A 20,483-nucleotide genomic window follows, 5' to 3' on the forward strand; every position below is an offset into this window, starting at 1 on the left:
TCACTCTATCTGTCGCCCTCACTCTATCTGTCGCCCTCACTCTATCTGTCGCCCTCACTCTATCTGTCGCCCTCACTCTATCTGTCGCCCTCACTCTATCTGTCGCCCTCACTCTATCTGTCGCCCTCACTCTATCTGTCGCCCTCACTCTATCTGTCGCCCTCACTCTATCTGTCGCCCTCACTCTATCTGTCGCCCTCACTCTATCTGTCGCCCTCACTCTATCTGTCGCCCTCACTCTATCTGTCGCCCTCACTCTATCTGTCGCCCTCACTCTATCTGTCGCCCTCACTCTATCTGTCGCCCTCACTCTATCTGTCGCCCTCACTCTATCTGTCGCCCTCACTCACTCTGTCGCCCTCACTCTATCTGTCGCCCTCACTCTATCTGTCGCCCTCACTCTATCTGTCGCCCTCACTCTATCTGTCGCCCTCACTCTATCTGTCGCCCTCACTCTATCTGTCGCCCTCACTCTATCTGTCGCCCTCACTCTATCTGTCGCCCTCACTCTATCTGTCGCCCTCACTCTATCTGTCGCCCTCACTCTATCTGTCGCCCTCACTCTATCTGTCGCCCTCACTCTATCTGTCGCCCTCACTCTATCTGTCGCCCTCACTCTATCTGTCGCCCTCACTCTATCTGTCGCCCTCACTCTATCTGTCGCCCTCACTCTATCTGTCGCCCTCACTCTATCTGTCGCCCTCACTCTATCGCCCTCACTCTATCGCCCTCACTCTATCGCCCTCACTCTATCGCCCTCACTCTATCGCCCTCACTCTATCGCCCTCACTCTATCGATCTATTCCCCTCACTATATCTATCGCCCTCACTCTATCGCACCACTCTATCGCCCTCACTCTATCGCACCACTCTATCTAATGCCATCACTCTATCTATCTATCGATCGCCCTGACTCTATCTGTCTATTTATCTATCGCCCACCACCACGTGCACCAGCAAGTCCACCACCACGTGCACCACGTGCACCACATCCACCACCACCACCACCACCACCACTACATCCACCACCCCCACCAGATAGAGTGAGGGCGACAGATAGAGTGAGGGCGACAGATAGAGTGAGGGCGACAGATAGAGTGAGGGCGATAGATAGAGGGAGGGCGATAGATAGAGGGAGGGTGATAGATAGAGGGAGGGCGATAGATAGAGGGAGGGCAATAGATAGAGGGAGGGCGATAGATAGAGGGAGGGCGATAGAGAGAGGGAGGGCGATAGAGAGAGGGAGGGCGATAGAGAGAGGGAGGGCGATAGAGAGAGGGAGGGCGATAGAGAGAGGGAGGGCGATAGAGAGAGGGAGGGCGATAGATAAATAGACAGATAGAGTCAGGGCGATAGATAAATAGACAGATAGAGTCAGGGCGATAGATAGATAGATAGATAGATAGATAGATAGATAGATAGATAGATAGATAGATAGATAGATAGATAGATGGCATTAGATAGAGTGGGTGCGATAGAGTGAGGGCGATATATATAGTGAGGGCAATAGATAGATAGAGTGAGGGCGATAGAGTGAGGGCGATAGATAGATAGATAGATAGATAGATAGATAGATAGATAGATAGATAGATAGATAGATAGATAGATAGATAGATAGATAGAGTGAGGGCGATAGATAGAGTGAGGGCGATAGATAGATGAGTGAGGGAGAAAGATAGATGAGAGAGGGCGATAGATAGATGAGTGAGGGAGAAAGATAGATAGAGAGGGCGATAGATTAGATAGATAGATAGATAGATAGATAGATAGATAGATAGATAGATAGATAGAGTGAGGGCGATAGATAGATGAGTGAGGGAGAAAGATAGATGAGAGAGGGCGATAGATAGATAGATAGATAGATAGAAAGATAGAAAGATAGAAGGATAGATAGGATAGATAGGATAGATAGGATAGATAGGATAGATAGGATAGATAGGATAGATAGACAGATAGAGTGAGGGTGATAGATAGAGTGGGGTGGCCTCATGGTGGACGTGGTGGTGGCCTTGGTGGTGGTAGAGGACTTGGTGGTGGTGGACGTGGTTGTGGTGGACGTGGTAGTGGTGGACGTGGTAGTGGTGGACGTGGTAGTGGTGGATGTGGTGGTGGTGGAGGTAGTGTTGGATGTGGTGGTGGATGTGGTGGTGGTAGTGGATGTGTTGGTGGTGGAGGTAGATGTGGTGATGGTGGATGTGGTTGTTGTTGGTGGTGGTGGACGTGGTGGTGTGGAGGTGGGTGTGGTGGTGGACGTTGTGGTGGTGGACGTGGTGGCGGTGGACGTGGTGGCGGTGGACGTAGTGGCGGTGGACGTAGTGGTGGTGGATGTGGTGGTGGTGGAGGTGGTTGTGGAGGTGATGATTGTGGACGTGGTGGACGTGGTGGTGGTGGACGTGATGGACATGGTGGTGGTGGACGTGATGGACATGGTGGTGGTGGACGTAGTGGTGGACGTAGTGGTGGACATGGTGGTGGTCAATCAATCAATCAGGAGTTTGTTAAAGCGCGACTACTCACCCGCAAGGGTCTCAAGGCGCTAGGGGTGGGGGTCTGGGGGGGTGCAGGTTCCATTCCATCAAGGAGGGGGTCTGTCGAAGAGCCAGGTTTTGAGGTTTCTTGCGAAGATGGGGAGCGATGTTGTCTGTCTGAGGTGGAGCGGAAGGGCGTTCCATGCTTTGGCCGCGAGGAAGGAGAAGGAGCGGACTCCCGATCTGGTCTTTCTGGTGCGGGGCACCACGGCGTAGGAAAGCTGGGCTGATCGTAGGGTCCTTTGGGGTGCGTGGAATTTGAGTCGGCTGTTCAGGTATGCTGGTCCGGTGCCGTGGAGGGCCTTGTGTGCGTGGGTGAGCATCTTAAAGGTGATTCTCGCCTCGACGGGGAGCCAGTGGAGTGTGCGCAGGTGCTGGGAGATGTGGCAGTGTTTTGGCAGGTTGAGGACCAGTCTTGCGGCGGCGTTCTGGATGTTCTGTAGCTTTTGGATGAGGTTTTTGTTTATTCCGGCGTAGAGTGCGTTGCCGTAGTCGAGTCTGCTGGTGACCAGGGCGTGAGTGACTGTCTTTCGGTGTTCGAGGGGGATCCATTTGAAGGTCTTACTAAGGAGGCGGAGGGTGTGGAAGCAGGAAGATGAGACAGAGTTGATCTGGCGGTCCATTTTGAGCTCTGAGTCCAGGATGATTCCCAGGTTGCGTGCGTGGTCTGTGGGGGTTGGCGGGTTTCCGAGGGCGGTGGGCCACCAGGTGTCGCTCCAGGCGTCGGGGTTTGGGCCCATGATGAGTACTTCTGTTTTGTTGGTGTTTAGTTGAAGGCAGCTGTTTTTCATCCATTTGGCGACGGCTTCCATGCCTTCTCGAAAGTTGCGTCTGGCGGTGTTGGGCTCGTTGGATAGGGAGAGGATGAGCTGGGTGTCGTCTGCATATGACACGATGTTCAGTCCGTAGGTTCTGACGATGGGGGTAAGTGGAGCCATGTAGACGTTGAAGAGCGTCGGGCTGAGGGAGGAGCCCTGGGGGACTCCGCAGGTGATCGGTGTGGGGTCCGAGAGGAAAGGGGGGAGTCTGACCCGCTGCGTCCTGCCGGAGAGGAAGGAGCAGATCCAGTCGAGGGCCTTGTCCTGGATTCCTGCATCGTAGAGTCTGCATATTAGGGTGCGGTGGGAGACTGTGTCGAACGCCGCTGATAGGTCGAGGAGGATGAGGGCTACTGTTTCTCCTTTGTCCAGTAAGGTGCGGATGTCGTCTGTTGCGGCGAGGAGGGCGGTTTCCGTACTGTGGTTTTTTCTGAAGCCGGATTGGGAGGAGTCGAGGATGTTGTGTTCTTCAATGAATGTGGCGAGTTGGCTGTTGATGGCTTTCTCGATGACTTTCGCTGGGAAAGGGAGCAGGGAGATGGATCTGTAGTTTTTGAGGTCGGTGGGGTCCGCTGAGGGTTTCTTTAGGAGGGGGTTGACCTCGGCGTGTTTCCAGTCGTCGGGGAACGAGGTGGTCGCCAGGGAGCGGTTGATGGTTTGGCGGAGCATTGGTGCAATGGTGTTGGCGGCTCTGTTGAAGATGTGGTGGGGGCAGGGGTCCGTGGGGGCCCCTTAGTGGATTGACTTCATTGTCTTCAGTGTGTCTTCGGTGGTGAGGGCTGTCCAGTCATGAATCGCTGGTTTCCGGGTGTCGGGGGTGGTTGGTGAGGGTTCAGTGTGTTGGTTGTCTTCATCGAAGTTGTCGTAGATGCTCTTGATTTTGTGGTGGAAAAAGGTGCTGAGTTTGTCGCAGAGGTCTTGTGAGGGAGGGATGTCGGTAGACTCGCTGGTGGGTTGGGCGAACTCCTTGATGATGCTGAAGAGTTCCTTGCTGTTGTGTGCGTGCGTGGAGATTCTGTCTTCAATCGCTTTTTTCCTCGTTTCTCTGATGAGTTGATGGTGGGCATTGGTGGCGGCTCTGAAGTTGTTGTGGGCTTCTGTGGATTTGGTGTTTCTCCAGGCCTTTTCAAGGCGGCGGCATGTGCGCCTGGACTCTCAAAGTTCGGTGGTAAACCATCTGGCTTTCTTGGCACGGGTATTGTTTTTCTTGAGGGGGGCTATGGTGTTGGTGCTGTCCGAGATCCATCTATGCAGGGTTCGGGCTGCGGTGTTTGGGTCGTCGTTTTCCGCGATGGTTGGGGTGGAGTTGTTGAGTGAGGAGGTGAGCTGGTCATCAGTGATTTTGGTCCAGTTTCTTTGTGGAAGCAGGTGCTGGTGTCTGTGGATGGTGGGTGTTCTGAAGGTGAAGTGGACGCAACGATGGTCGGTCCATGGGAGTTTGGTGGTGTGGCTGAAGGTGATGGAGTTTCCTGTAGTGAAGAGGGGGTCGAGGGTGTGTCCTGCTGAGTGCGTGGGCTCGGTCACGATCTGGCGGAGTCCAATGTTGTGGAGGTTGTCCAGGAGGGATGTGGTGTTGGGGTCCAGTTGATTGTCGAGGTGGAAGTTGAGGTCTCCCAGCAGGGTGTAGTTGGTGGATGCGATGGCCTGCGGGGAGATAATGTCCGTGATGGAGTTGGCAAAGGGTCCGCGGGGTCCAGGGGGTCGGTAGATGAGGGTTCCTCGGAGGGCGGCGGTGGGGCTGGCCAGTATCTTGAAGTGAAGGTGTTCCATCAGTTCTGTGGACTCGTCAGGGAGTGTGCTCAGGCGGAGGCTGGATTTGTGGACGATGGCGATTCCTCCTCCTGGGTGGATGGGGCGGTCCTTCCTGGAGATCTTGTATCCTTGGGGGATGGCGATGTCCGGTCCCGAGGTGGTGTTGGTCCAGGTTTCGGTGAAGAATGCTACGTCTGGGGTGGTGCTGTCGATGAGGTCCCAGATTTCTGTTGCGTGTTTGAGGAGGGATCGGACGTTGAGGAGGATGCATTGCAGGGTCTTCGGTTCGATTGTGTTCTTGTGGGCAGGTTGTGCTGGATCCGTGTTCTTGGCGGTGCTGCAGGTGTGCCGGCAGCGGTGACAGCTGAAGGGTCCATGGGTGTCGGCTGGTGATGCTAGCTTGCAGTTGTTGTTGCAGCCTGGGTTGAGTGCGTGTAGTGATGCTGGGTCGTAGCGTTGGCGGGGCGGAGGTCCAGGGTTCCTGGTGCTGGTTGCAGACGGGTCGCAGACGGGCGCAGACGTGCTTGCCTTTGACGCGCCTTCGATGCACCAGCGGCGCGCCCGCAGCCCGCGGCCGCGCAGTCAGTGGTCTTGCTCGCCTGTCCCCGCAGTGGCCGCCATTAAGTAGGGGTCGGGGAGGGCTGGACAGCTGGGAGGCGGGGAGGGGAGCTGGATTGGGCCGGTCGTGCTGGGGGGGGAGGGGCCGCGGGGGCAGCAGCGGCGGGGAAAGGTAAAGGGAGGAAAGAAGGGATAAAGAAAAAAGGGAAAATAAGCAGAAATAAGGCACAAAAGAGCAGAGATGCAGAAAAGAGCAGAAAGGGTAAAAAAACGAGTGAAAACGAGTGAAGGAGCAGAGGGAGAGAAAGGGAGAATGGGCAGAAATAAGGCACAAAAGAGCGAAGGTGCAGAAAGGTGAAAGATAGAAAGGGGAGAAAAACGAGTGAAGGAGCAGAAAGAAAGAAAGGAGACAGAGGTCCACTGGACCACCAGGGATGAGGCGCAGGGAAACCTGTGGGTGGAGGAGGGCCTCGATCACCAACCCTGAAGAGTGCAGGGGCAGGGGCACCTCACTTAATGGTGGAGCTGCGAGGGTGGGAGAACAATTTCACTGACAATGAGTCAGACAATGGTGGACATGGTGGTGGTGGACGTGGTGGTGGTGAATGTGGTGGTGATAGATGTGATGGTGGATGTGGTGGTGTTGGATGTGGTGGTGGTGGTAGTTGTGGTGGTGGTGGTAGTTGTGGTGGACATGGTGGTGGATGTGGTGGTGGTGAATGTGGTGGTGGTGAATGTGGTGGTGGTGGACATGGTGGTGGTGGACGTAGTGGTGGTGGAGGTGGTGGACGTGGTGTTGGTGGTGGGTGTGGGGGTGGGGGTGGATGTGGTGGTGTTGGTGGTGGACGTGGTGGTGGTGGACGTGGTGGTGGTGGACGTGGTGGTGGTGGTGGTGGACGGGGTGGTGGTGGACGGGGTGGTGATGGTGGATGGGGTGGTGATGGTGGATGGGGTGGTGATGGTGGGTGTGGTGATGGTGGGTGTGGTGATGGTGGGTGTGGTGGTGGTAGAGGTGGGTGTGGTAGAGGTGGGTGTGGTGGTGGTGGACGTGGTGGTGGACGTGGTGGTGGACATGGTGGTGATGGACGTAGTGGTGGTGGATGTAGTGGTGGTGGATGTAGTGGTGGTGGATGTAGTGGTGGTGGATGTGGTGGTGGACATGGTGGTGGAGGTGGGTGACGTGGTGGTGGTGGACATGGTGGTGGTGGACGTAGTGGTGGTGGACGTAGTGGTGGTGGACGTAGTGGTGGTGGACGTGGTGGTGGTGGTGGACATGGCGGTGGTGGATGTAGTGGTGGTGGATGTGGTGGAGGTGGTGGTGGTGGAGGTGGTGGTGGTGGTGGTGGTGGAGGTGGTGATTGTGGACGTGGTCGTGGTGGTGGTGGACATGGTGGTGGTGGGTGTGGTGGTGGATGTGGTGGTGTTGGTGGTGGACATGGTGTTGGTGGTGGACATGGTGTTGGTGGTGGACATGGTGTTGGTGGTGGACATGGTGTTGGTGGTGGACGCTGTGGTGGTGGATGTGGTGGTGGACGTGGTGGTGGTGGATGTGGGGGTGGTGGACGTAGTGGTGGTGGATGTAGTGGTGGATGTGGTGGTGGTGGATGTGGTGCATGTGGTGGTGGTGGATGTAGTGGTGGACTTGGTGGTGGACTTGCTGGTGCACGTGGTGGTAGTGGATGTGGTGGTGGTGGAGGTAGGCGTGGTGGTGGTGGTGGATGTGGTAGTGGCCTCGTGGTGGACATGGTGGTGGTGGCCGTGGTGGTGGACATGGTGGTGGTGGACATGGTGGTGGATGTGGTGGTTGTGGACATGGTGGTGATGGACGTGGTGGTGGTGGACATGGTGGTGGTGGACAAGGTGGACATGGTGATGGTGGATGTGGGTGTGGTGGTGGACGTGGTGGTGGTGGAGGTGGGTGTGGTGGTGGAGGTGGGTGTGGTGTTGGTGGTGGACATGGTGTTGGTGGTGGACATGGTGTTGGTGGTGGACGCTGTGGTGGTGGATGTGGTGGTGGACGTGGTGGTGGTGGATGTGGCGGTGGTGGACGTGGTGGTGGTGGATGTAGTGGTGGATGTGGTGGTGGTGGTGGTGGATGTGGTGGTGGTGGTGGATGTCGTGCACGTGGTGGTGGTGGATGTAGTGGTGGACTTGGTGGTGGACTTGCTGGTGCACATGGTGGTGGTAGTGGATGTGGTGGTGGTGGAGGTAGGCGTGGTGGTGGTGGTGGATGTGGTAGTAGCCTCGTGGTGGACATGGTGGTGGTGGCCGTGGTGGTGGACATGTTGTTGGTGGACATGGTGGTGGTGGGCATTGTGGTGGATGTGGTGGTTGTGGACATGGTGGTGATGGACGTGGTGGTGGTGGACATGTTGGTGGTGGACGTGGTGGACATGGTGATGGTGGATGTGGTTGTGGTGGTGGACGTGGTGGTGGTGGAGGTGGGTGTGGTGGTGGAGGTGGGTGTGGTGGTGGACGTGGTGGTGGTGGACATGCTGGTGATGGACGCAGTGGTGGTGGACATGGTGGTGGTGGACGTAGTGGTAGTGGATGTGGTGGTGGACGTGGTGGTGGTGGTCATGGACATGGTGGTGGATTTGGTGGTGGACATGGTGGTGATGGACGTAGTGGTGGTGGATGTAGTGGTGGTGGATGTAGTGGTGGTGGATGTGGTGGTGGTGGTAGTTGTGGTGGACATGGTGGTGGAGGTGGGTGACGTGGTGGTGGTGGACATGGTGGTGGTGGACGTAGTGGTGGTGGACGTAGTGGTGGTGGACGTAGTGGTGGTGGACGTGGTGGTGGTGGTGGACGTGGTGGTGGTGGTGGTGGACATGGCGGTGGTGGATGTAGTGGTGGTGGATGTGGTGGAGGTGGTGGTGGTGGAGGTGGTGGTGGTGGTGGTGGTGGAGGTGGTGATTGTGGACGTGGTCGTGGTGGTGGTGGACATGGTGGTGGTGGGTGTGGTGGTGGATGTGGTGGTGTTGGTGGTGGACATGGTGTTGGTGGTGGACATGGTGTTGGTGGTGGACGCTGTGGTGGTGGATGTGGTGGTGGACGTGGTGGTGGTGGATGTGGGGGTGGTGGACGTAGTGGTGGTGGATGTAGTGGTGGATGTGGTGGTGGTGGATGTGGTGGTGGATGTGGTGCACGTGGTGGTGGTGGACTTGGTGGTGGACTTGCTGGTGCACGTGGTGGTAGTGGATGTGGTGGTGGTGGATGTGGTAGTGGCCTCGTGGTGGACATGGTGGTGGTGGCCGTGGTGGTGGACATGGTGGTGGTGGACATGGTGGTGGTGGACATTGTGGTGGATGTGGTGGTTGTGGACATGGTGGTGATGGACGTGGTGGTGGTGGACATGGTGATGGTGGACAAGGTGGGCATGGTGATGGTGGATGTGGGTGTGGTGGTGGACGTGGTGGTGGTGGAGGTGGGTGTGGTGGTGGAGGTGGGTGTGGTGTTGGTGGTGGACATGGTGTTGGTGGTGGACATGGTGTTGGTGGTGGACATGGTGTTGGTGGTGGACGCTGTGGTGGTGGATGTGGTGGTGGACGTGGTGGTGGTGGATGTGGCGGTGGTGGACGTGGTGGTGGTGGATGTAGTGGTGGATGTGGTGGTGGTGGATGTGGTGGTGGTGGTGGATGTCGTGCACGTGGTGGTGGTGGATGTAGTGGTGGACTTGGTGGTGGACTTGCTGGTGCACATGGTGGTGGTAGTGGATGTGGTGGTGGTGGAGGTAGGCGTGGTGGTGGTGGTGGATGTGGTAGTAGCCTCGTTGTGGACATGGTGGTGGTGGCCGTGGTGGTGGACATGGTGTTGGTGGACATGGTGGTGGTGGGCATTGTGGTGGATGTGGTGGTGATGGACGTGGTGGTGGTGGACATGGTGGTGGTGGACATGGTGGTGGTGGACGTGGTGGACATGGTGATGGTGGATGTGGTTGTGGTGGTGGACGTGGTGGTGGTGGAGGTGGGTGTGGTGGTGGAGGTGGGTGTGGTGGTGGACGTGGTGGTGGTGGACATGCTGGTGATGGACGCAGTGGTGGTGGACATGGTGGTGGTGGACGTAGTGGTAGTGGATGTGGTGGTGGTGGTGGACGTGGTGGTGGTGGTCATGGACATGGTGGTGGATTTGGTGGTGGTAGTGATGGTGGACATGGTGGTGGTGGTGGTGGGTGGTGGTGGAAGTGATGGTGGTGGAGGTGGGTTTGGTGGAAGTGGTGGTGGTGGAAGTGGTGGTGGTGGTGGAAGTGGTGGTGGCAGTGGTGGACGTGGTGGTGGTGGACGTAGTGGTGGTGGACATAGTGGTGGTGGACGTAGTGGTGGTGGATGTAGTGGTGGTGGATGTAGTGGTGGTGGATGTAGTGGTGGTGGTGGACGTGGTGGTGGTGGACGTGGTGGTGGTGGACGTGGTGGTGGTGGACGTGGTGGTGGTGGACGTGGTGGTGGTGGACGTGGTGGTGGTGGACGTGGTGGTGGTGGACATGGTGGTGGTGGACGTGGTGGTGGTGGATGTAGTGGTGGTGGATGTAGTGGTGGTGGATGTGGTGGTGGTGGACGTCTTGGTGGTGGTCGTGGACATGGTGGTGGTGGATGTGATGGCGGTAGTGGTGGTGGGCATGGTGGTGATGGGTGGTGGTGATGGGTGGTGGACGTGGTGGTAGACGTGGTGGACGCAGTGGTGGTGGATGTGGTGGTGGTGGACGTCTTGGTGGTGGTCGTGTACATGGTGGAGGTGGATGTGGTGGAGGTGGATGTGGTGGTGGTGGTGATGGGTGGTGGTGATGGGTGGTGGATGTGGTGGTGGACGTGGTGGTGGTGGACGTGGTGGTGGTGGACGTGGTGGTGATGGACGTGGTGGTGGTGGACGTGGTGGTGGACGTAGTGGTGGTGGTGGATGTGGTGGTGGATGTGGTGGTGGTGGATGTGGTGGTGGTGGACGTGGTGGTGGTGGACGTGGTGGTGGTGGACGTGGTGGTGGTCGTGGACATGGTGATCGTGGATGTGGTGGTGGTGGATGTGGTGGTGGTGGATGTGGTGGTGGTGGATGTGGTGGTGGACATGGTGGTGGGTGGTGGACATGGTGGTGGGTGGTGGACATGGTGCTGGTGGTGTATGTAGTGATTGTGGAAATGAGAGTGATGATGCAGTCAACCATTAGTGAGCAATGGGCGGGCTGGAGAGACCTAAAATACAATTTTCTAAACGTAAGCACAGGTAGGATAAGGTAACCCAATCTAAAGAATGTTACAGAAGCTGTTCTCCTTTGAGGGACCAACATGAGAAGAACAAGCATTGGCAAAGCCAATCGGCCACACATTCAGATTACTTGCTTTTTTGGTACTGGCTTTACCAACGCTTGTAGAATTGTGAAGCAAACACTAACAAAGCTAGTTGTGCTGTATGGCCATCTTGAAAATGCTATTTGATATACTTTCAACAAGGTCACCACACTGCATCTATACAGTAAACACAATAAGACTCACAACTTGGAATGGTATAAAAATAAGTATACAAAGTAACATGTCAAGATGGCTGCCATGTTGCATCTAGATACAAAGTGGATGCCTTTTGGGAATGGTATAACAAACTTATTTTGCATACCTATTGTTATACCTTTACAAGTTGGCTCCCATTTTGAGTCTACACACAACAAGTTTGCCATTTTCGAAGTACACAGAATGAAATACGAAATGGCCACCCACCGCTACCGGTTTTACCAAAGCCGATGCAATTCTACAAGCATCGGAAATAAAATAGCAGCAGCGGGAAAAAGGCATTTACTGTGACTGGTGTGCTGTCCGAATGGGGTGTTTCTGTGCGTTTACTGGTCTGATGTAACAATGGAAAGGTTCGGTATTTTGATTAGTGTGTTAGTATAATATAACAATGTGATGTGGCCGCGTTATGGCTGGTTTTCAGTTAGAATGGAATGTTCCTGTACTGCTACGGATCTGCTGTAAGTAACAACGTGTTGTGGCTGTACTGAAAGGGATATTTTAGTACCGTTTGTACGACATACCAGGGGGTTGTTTCTGTACGGCTACTGGCCTGCTGAACATTGTGTTGTGTCTTTACTGAGACTGCTCTGGTTTCAGAGCGGGACCTTACAGTACTGCAGCTGGCTTACGTAACAATGAACGTTTCTGTTCCGATACTACTGTGCTGCACATTGGAATGCTTCTCTGTGTTACTTGTCTGTGACAACGATAATCAGATAATGCAACAAGACAAAACTTCCACAAAAACCAGAAGTAACTCATGAGTCCCCACATAAGGTAAACTGATTAATACTCGATAATTCAAATGCTAGAATTCATCAACATACATAGATAAGGGTCATTCTGTAATTTTTCATAGACGAGAAGACGTTTAAAACAAGTAGATAAAAGAGCAAAAAAAAAATCTTGATGCCGTTTCACAGCAGATTGCTCGAGCGTCACGTAATCTTCTAGGGTGTAGCCTTGAAGAGGGCAGGCTAGCATAGTTGGCATGCCATACAAATAAGTAGATAAAAGAGCCGGGGGGGGGGGGGGAGGGGGGGGACAAGCATATCGGGAGTAGATAAAGACAAATGTTGGTGTGCGAGGCTTGGTGTGCGAGGTTTCCTTTCAAGTCGGGTGGGGGGGGGGTAGGGGATCGAGCGAGGGGGAGTGAAGGAGGGTGTGTGAGTGAGAAGTGAGGCCAAGCGCGCGCTGGCGAAGCCTCACGCTTGATTACCTCACATGCATTGGGGACAATCCTCGCCTGGTCAAGAGTTTGTCAAGAGTTTGTTTCAACTACTATATGTTCGAGCTATTAATATAATGTAATAGCTCGACCTAAAAATGACCCTGCTTTTTCCGAGGCATTTCTGCCTCGCTTCGGAGAAACGTGGTCGTGTCACTTTTGCCTCATGTAATGTAACGTTTGCTTTTGTAATGTGTTCACTTGTACTGTTCTCATGTATCATTACTGTTCCTATTGTGAAGCGCTCTGACACCTTAGGGTAACATAACTCATCGCTCTAGTATAATCAGCGCACCAAAGATAACCTTATATCCGCTTCTCCCCTTCTATTATGGGAAAACGTGTGGGTTTTTTATTACTGGCACTGAACAAAACATGCCGTGGAGATGGCAACCCGATTTCCACCCCAGAAGAAGCAAGACACACGTAATGATTAACCCGTACGTGGGTGGGGACGGTTTTTAAATTACAATCCGCACTCATGGACTGAAAGATGAAAAGGGTTTCCGCTCACCAAAGGGACGAGGCGCAATGCATCGCCTTCGCAATCCTCCAGAGGATGAATAGATGAAAAGCATGCTATCTTTGAATGTCCCTACATCCGAGCAGAGTGAAAGTGATACTTTTTTCAATGTAAATGATGATTGTTTTGGGCTACGTGCAGCACAATGCAGGGCACCAGGTTTTAAATTCCTCCGCACTAGTAATTACAATCTGCAGAGAGTGGAGGGTGGGGGGGCAGGGCAGCGGGGAGTACATGCCACGGGTAAGGTAAACTGAGTGGGTGGCATAGCAAGCGCTAAACAGGGCAGAGGCCGAAGGAAAAGGGCACTGGCTGCAGAGGATGGTGGGAGCTGCTGGTGTCCTTGGTTAGAAATTAGGGTCTAAGAGTGGTCTGGTCATCACGGAGCTGCACATGGTGCTCCACCCCCGGGGTCGCCAGGATGCCAGAGGGGCGGAGGGGTCTCGCAATGGAAGGTGACAGAGGCTTATTAATGAGTGGCAGGAGAAGGCGGCGTCTTGCGGGACAGAGGAGCGCGTCAGAATGTGGCAGGGTTGCCAGGGTGCTCACTCTGGGCAACGTGAACAACGGCAGGGGGATGAGGGCAAATTCAGGGAGGCAGGGTGTGAAATTTGGGGATGGGGACACACGTGAAGGCTTGTCATGAGGAAGTTGCATTGTGGTCAATGAGGGGGAGCATGAGCGGCCGTTGGACGGGGGGGCTTTCTGGGGATCGGGAGAAGGGAGGATTGTGACACCTGGGTGTAAGGTGCTGGATGCAAGTGGGCTGTCCTTTTGCAGCATGTTGGAGGCGAGGATTGTGCGGTGTGCTGGCTCCTAATCGTGCGACTAACGCTTCGTGCAACTGGGGGGGGAGTGGGGGCAGTCGCGGAGGAGCTCGGTTTCCTGCTAGATAAGCGAAAGAAACATGGCCCCAGGGCTGCAAGAACGGTTTTATCACCCCCATCGTCCCCCTTTCTTGTCTGTCTCCCTTTCACCCCATGCTGCCACACCATTGGCTAAGAAGCAAAGGACAACTGACCACAAGTGGGGGGAGGGGATGGGGGGGGGATGATTGATTCTGGAGGAAGGCTGGCTGCGGGGCGCGGGGGCGACTCAAGGACAATAAGGGGGGGGGGGGTGAAGTTGCTTTTAAGTTGGGCATGCTGGACACGGAGGGAGGCAGGTTTGAAGGAGAGGTGTGGCGAGATGCGCATCGGTCTGCCGGGGGCGTTCAAGGGTTGGGGGCTCTGTTTCGGAGGGAGGTCTGGTTAGGGGACAAAAGGTGGTGTGGTGCGGGCGGTCGTCTATGCAAAGGGGACAATTACGAAGAGATGTTGCAGGCTTGACAAAAACATATCGGGTGGATGGCACTCGTGGCTGGACCAGCACCAAAGGGCATAATGCAGGAATTAGGCGTACTTTGTGCGATACAGAACTAGTGGGCCACGAAGGGCTCCCAGCATAGTGCAAGTGAGACTGTAGGATAATAACAGAGCTACGGATGCAGAGGACATCATTGGGTGTTGTCTCGGGGAAATTGTACTGGGTTTGGGGTGGGGGGGAATGGCAGGGTGCAACAAGCTTAAAAGGGGTGGGAGACAGAAAGGGCGCCAAAGGGAGTGGGGGGATGGGTCACAAACTCAAACAAGTATTGGATGTGCACAAGTGATGAGCATGACATTGACTTGACACCTTTATCAAATAGAATTAATACCCCACTCTAGACAAAAAAAAAAAAAAAAAATCGAGACAAGATCCCCCGATAGCCACTAGCCAGTGGGGAATCACCTACAGTCTTTAGGCCGGATTTCCAACACCTTTTCAGTGTTCGGACCTGGCTCACACATGGAGAAAGTGTGAAACTGAGCGCAAAACTGGCAGGTGACTCACGCTAGCAGAAAGGCAGTCAAGCCTGCAGTAGATTCACACTAGCAGAAATACAAGTCAAGAATGCAAAGGATTCCTCGTTTGTAACTGTCGACTGTGGGTGCCAGGCTCGTGAACAGTGCGTGCAACCAAAACACCCACCATCTTCTTACACTGTGCGGGTTTGCAAACAGTTTACTGGCCTTGCCTACATTTTCTACCCTTGTGATTCTAGAATGACACAGACATAACTGCTGTGCAGAAAGGTAGGACACTGCAGTGCACATATGCACAGTGATCCTGACCCTAGGCTTGTGAATTCTGCATACTGCAAAAAAACTCCACTAATATACATTTAGTAAGAGCAGGCACATACCGAGAAAATGGGTCACCTTTTCATTTTCCATATCTATCTATGGCCAAAAAGGTTCCCCCCTCCTTACTCAGTGTGCAGTCTTAAATCTACAAATGCGGATCATATGTCAGCTAGTCTCGTGCAGATTTATGTGTTAAGAAACTCTGTAAACTAGTGCTGGGCCACTTGAGTTATACGGAAGGAAGGGACCAAGTTGTGCAGCAGAGTTGAATAAATTATGCGGCAAGAAAAGGCGTGGATAATACTGCATAATTTGTGATAATGTCACTTAATTATTTAGTTGTTTGTACACATGTTAACAATACCTGGGAAGATGTTTCACCTCATTCTTACCCGTTTACCTACATATTCTAGTAATAACCAACTGAAAGGTGACCAGTCACCCTTTGAAACAAGGCAGCGCTGGGAGGGGGGCTGGGCACGAAGGAAAGAGAAATGTGAGTCACGGCGGCCGTGAAGTGTGAAGCAGATCCCTTTAAAGCTCTCGGAGGCAGGAGCAAATGGTAAGGGGATGAGAAATGCTGCTGGAAGGCTCGGGCAAGACAGTAAACAGCAGGGATGTAATTAGGGGGGAGGAGAAGTTGCGCTGGGGTGAATGCCTGAGGCCAAATCCGGATGGTAAAAGTCAGCTTTGTGGATGGACGGCATTAGGTCTCTCTACGAGACCTAAAAAGGGGTAGGGGTTCCAAAACGCATATTCCCCAATCATTTTTCCATAGGAACTTTAGACACAGCTAGAGCCCAAACAGCTGAACGGATTTACACCATATTTGGAAGAAACCAAGATCTTGTTCCAGAAAGAGGGATTTTTGTGATTTGGAGTAACTCCGTTCAGTAGTTCCACAGAAATTTGCCCGTTATAGGTATCTCAAGTAATTATAACTGGTGCTCTAAGCTACCTAAGACTAGCACCCTCACCTTGTGCTGCTGATGTCCTGCACAGTGTAGGGACCCTCTTGTCTCTATGTTACTACTGGCCCCTGTCACATGGCGTGAGGTCCTTGCCTAATGACCCTATGGTCGAATGGGGCAAAGTTAACTTTATTTCTTTATTACCTCTGTCTAACTGAATCTATCTCTTTCTACATTGTGGCATGGGCAAGAGCATTTAGTGCCACAAAGTCTCAGCGTCACTGCGCTCGAGCTGGATGCGTGGGCCAAGCCTCTTACCATTGCTGATCTCCGGCAGGTCGAACCTGGTGAAGTCCCACCACTGCAGCCGATACGTGGTGTTTGCGATGTTACTGGCAACAGCCGACTGTCCATCTCCGATGACAGCACCTGAAAGTGGGGCAAAAAGACAGAATCAGCATCCTGTGGGCATGCTACTCACAGTCATTAATACTCAGTAGACTAATGTACACTGCTGGTACTGGGGCCCGTCAATTACAGGAGAGTTCAAGAGCAGACAGCACTTCAAACAGAAAAATCCAAGACGTCAGGAAGTCACTCCCACCACCGGCAGACGTCGGGGGCCCACTCCCACAACCGGCAGACGTCGGGGGCCCACTCCCACAACCGGCAGACGCCGGGGGCCCACTCCCACAACCGGCAGACGCCGGGGGCCCACTCCCACAACCGGCAGACGCCGGGGGCCCACTCCCACAACCGGCAGACGTCGGGGGCCCACTCCCACAACCGGCAGACGTCGGGGGCCCACTCCCACAACCGGCAGACGTCGGGGGCCCACTCCCACAACCGGCAGACGTCGGGGGCCCACTCCCACAACCGGCAGACGTCGGGGGCCCACTCCCACAACCGGCAGACGTCGGGGGCCCACTCCCACAACCTTCAGACATCAGGGTGCCACTCCCACAACCAACAGACGTCAGACGTCAAGGTGCCATTCCCACAACCAACAGACGTCAGGGTGCCATTTCCACAACCAACAGACGTCAGGGTGCCATTCCCACAACCAACAGACGTCTGGGTGCTATTTCCACAACTAGCAGACGTCATGGTGTCATTCCCACAACCAGCAGACGTCAGGACATAAATCCCACCACCATCAGATGTCAGGGCATTACTCCAGCAACCAGCAGACATCAGGATGTCCCTCCCACCACCAGCAAAAGTCAAGATGTCCCTCCCGCCACCAGCAAAAGTCAAGATGTCCCTCCCGCCACCAGCAGACATCAAGGTGCCACTCCCACAATGAGCAGACGTCAGGGTGAAATTCCCACAACCAGCAGATGTCAGGGAGCCATTATCACTACCAGCAGATGTCAGGCAGCCATTATCACAACCAGCAGATGTCAGGCAGCCATTATCACAACCAGCAGATGTCTGAGGGCCATTCTCACAACCAGGAGACGTCAGGGTGTCATAACCACAACCAGCAGATGTCTGGGTATCATTCCCACAACCAGCAGATGTCAGCATATCATTTCCACAAAATACAGGCGTCAGAGGGTCACTCCCACCTCCAGCAGACGTCAGGGAGTCAATTTCCCCACCAGCAGATGTCAGGGTGTCACTCCAACAACCAGCAGGTGTCAGAATGTCACTCCAACAACCATCAGGGTAACACCCCACAAGCAGACGAGGTCAGAGGGTCCCTCCCACAACTTGCAGATGCGAGGGGATCACGCCTACAACCAGCAGACGTCAGGGGGTCAACTCCCACAACCAGTAGACGTGAGGGGGCCACTCGTACAACCAACAGGCTTCAGGGTGGCACACCTATGCCCAGCAGACATCAGGCTGTCACTCCCACAAACAGAAGATGTAAGGGTGTCATTCTCTCAACCAGAAAACATCAAGGTGTCACTTTCACAAGCGCCAGATTTCAGCATGTTACACATATTCCCAGCAGTTGCCAGAATGTCATTCCTACAAACAGTAACTAAGCAAAAGTAGGATGACAAGAGTGTGAAAACAGTGTCACGTGTTTTGTAACTTTTTTAAAAACAGTTTAAAGGGTGCCAGTGGGTATCTTCTTCTGTTGGGATGTGTCTTTTTCATGTCTCTGGAGAGAATGCTTCACCTGCCTTATGCTGATCTCCAGGCAAGTCACTCAAAAGCTACTGTATGGTTTCTAGATCCCTACCTCAGTGAGCATGACAATCATACATGTCCACTGAGAGTATCCCTGTTTACCTGGATTGAGACCCTAGAGCTTGGCTCTGAGTTCGAGGGGGCATGCCTAATGCACCCCTATTTCACAGAGAGTGGCTACTGCCCTCTCCATCCAGGCTGTGGTCGACACAGTAGTGGCAGCAATAAATCTATAAGGGGTGAGTCACTAGCCACCGTCCTGATCAATTCTGTGCAGGCTATCCCTTACCTGGGATCCTGTAGCCTTTGTCTACCTGACGTGTGTTTGAGAGTCCGTGGGTGTACTGGGGCGGAATGGTGAGTTGAGCCAGGGTGAGTAATGCGAGCTGTTCTGCTGGACATCCCAGCTCCCCCCGTGCCCCTTCCCATTTCCTTGACAAGGCTTGGTGGGTTGGGGTAGACAATCAGCTCTTATCTGGGTTTAGCTGCACTAACTCTGCTAAGAGGACCCCCCTGGTCAGTGCCTTTTGGTCTAGAGGTAATTACAATTCCTGTTTAGGGAATAGCATGCATGCTTTGGTCGTGCATTAAACATGCCATGAATGGTTTGTGATTGGAGTTGTAATCAGGATGCAAAATGAGCAGAGCCTCTGAATGGATGAGCCTATCAATCATAGATGCTAAAAGTCTGGCCCTGAGTGGTCAGCTGTTATTCAAGCCTGGTCTATGACTGAAGAGGCGGCCCACCAGGCCCGTCCAAAGGAAGCCAGCCAGGAACCGTGGTGAAAAGGCAAGAGATAAGACACTTGGTCCCTGCGTCTGGAGTTTGGGAAGTTTTCTCTATGACGGATGGATTCTGCTGTTAGGAGTTCGAAGAGGATCCAGGGCATCAGCAGCATGGGAGAAGGCCAGCTGCTTCTGTGAGACTTGTGGAGCAGGCAGTTTCAACAAGGCAATTGCAGACAGCAGCAAAAGGAGAAAAGGAAGCTTGAGGCACATCTAGGAAGCCAGAGAAGGGGAAGCTTGATTCCAGTCTTTGAAGGTGAGATCACTTCCCCTCCAAACTCCCCTGCGCTGTGGGAACCTGTACAAGCAGTAGCTAGAAATAGAGGCCAGTGAAACAGGCCCCCACCTTTCTTCTTGTGATCTCTGGGGGTATCAGGGTGAACTAGCATTCTCTCCAGCCACTACCCTACTACAGCTAGCCAGTGGCTAAAATCACATTTAAACAGAATCCTTCCGGGAAAGTAAACACTGTGTGAAAATTGCCTATATTATTTAGAAGAAACTGACAAATTACTAATTGATCCCAGGATGTGCCAGGTGGGGATGTCTGTTCCCTTTTAGGAAGATGCTGGTTTGAGTATGATTCCCAAGAATAGCACATGTCGGGGCGTCACTCCCACAACCAGCAGATATCAAAGGTATTTCCTACCAACAGCAAACGTGTCACTGCCACCACCAGCAGACGTCATCATGTAAGGCGCTCTGATTCCTTCGGGTCTAGCCAGCTCTATATAATAACTCATTAATTATGTTTGTTCCCATTTAGTACTCTTTCTCGCTTTGTCTACCTCCCCTGAATCTCTCATCTTGCTTTCTAGTCTGCCTAGCCCCCTGTCCTTTGCGCGCTTTGACTAAGCACTCCTTCTCCCCTTGTTGGGGAAAGATCCAATATTTATACTCTGGAGTCTCAGCGAACCCGATGAGAGTCCACTGCGCCAAGGGACCCACTCACAGCTGAAGTATGGTATGGCACCCCTTGGTAAAGCACTCCCTCTCCCCTTTTTAGGTCTCGCCTCTCAATGCGCATGAGCATTGAGCGGAGCGAGACTATAGGGGCTTAAACAGACCTTACCTAGACTGGAGATTTGATGCTGTGCCAGTGCTCTTTTAGGTCAATGCGCAAGCGCATTGACCTAAAATGCGTGTGCACAGCATCAAATCGCCAGCCATCTGTTGCCCAGCTTGGTGCCGCTCCACCCTCTGCAGCATCAAAGGCTTTCACGGCCGGCCGGCCGGCCATGCTTTTAGTTTCACGGCCGCCAGGTCGTGTCTCCTTATTGAACTGGTTTAACTTGTTTTCCCTATGTCTCTAACCACGTAGTCCTCTCTAACTTTCTACTGCACTGTAGCCACTTAGCCCTCCTTCAGTTTCACACGCTGTAAGCAACTTGCTGCCCTTCCCGAACGGCAGGCTCCCAGTAAGCACCATTTCATATTTAAAGTTGCTCACAGAATGAAGTCATTTGCCATTCTAGCTGCAGTTAGTAACTCCCCCGTAACTTCAATTTCGCAGGCACTGTTGGGGGAACACTCAGCCGGCAAAAGTAAGATCTTCCACCCACTTTTGACCGA

The 20,483-nt window shown here is 53.6% G+C and overlaps 1 protein-coding gene across 1 annotated transcript in view; it reads right to left on the reverse strand.

The window, feature by feature from the left end:
• AMBRA1 (autophagy and beclin 1 regulator 1) overlaps positions 1–20,483 on the reverse strand; it is a 962,358-nt gene that overhangs the window by 417,397 nt on the left and 524,478 nt on the right. Inside the window, exon 12 of the mRNA XM_086959655.1 lies at positions 16,299–16,409. Coding sequence (XP_086815781.1) covers positions 16,299–16,409 — 111 coding nt within the window. The remainder of the gene's footprint in view (positions 1–16,298; positions 16,410–20,483) is intronic.

The sequence above is a fragment of the Lissotriton vulgaris genome, chromosome 2_2 (assembly GCF_964263255.1).
Source record: "Lissotriton vulgaris chromosome 2_2, aLisVul1.2, whole genome shotgun sequence".
Lineage (NCBI taxonomy): Eukaryota > Metazoa > Chordata > Amphibia > Caudata > Salamandridae > Lissotriton > Lissotriton vulgaris.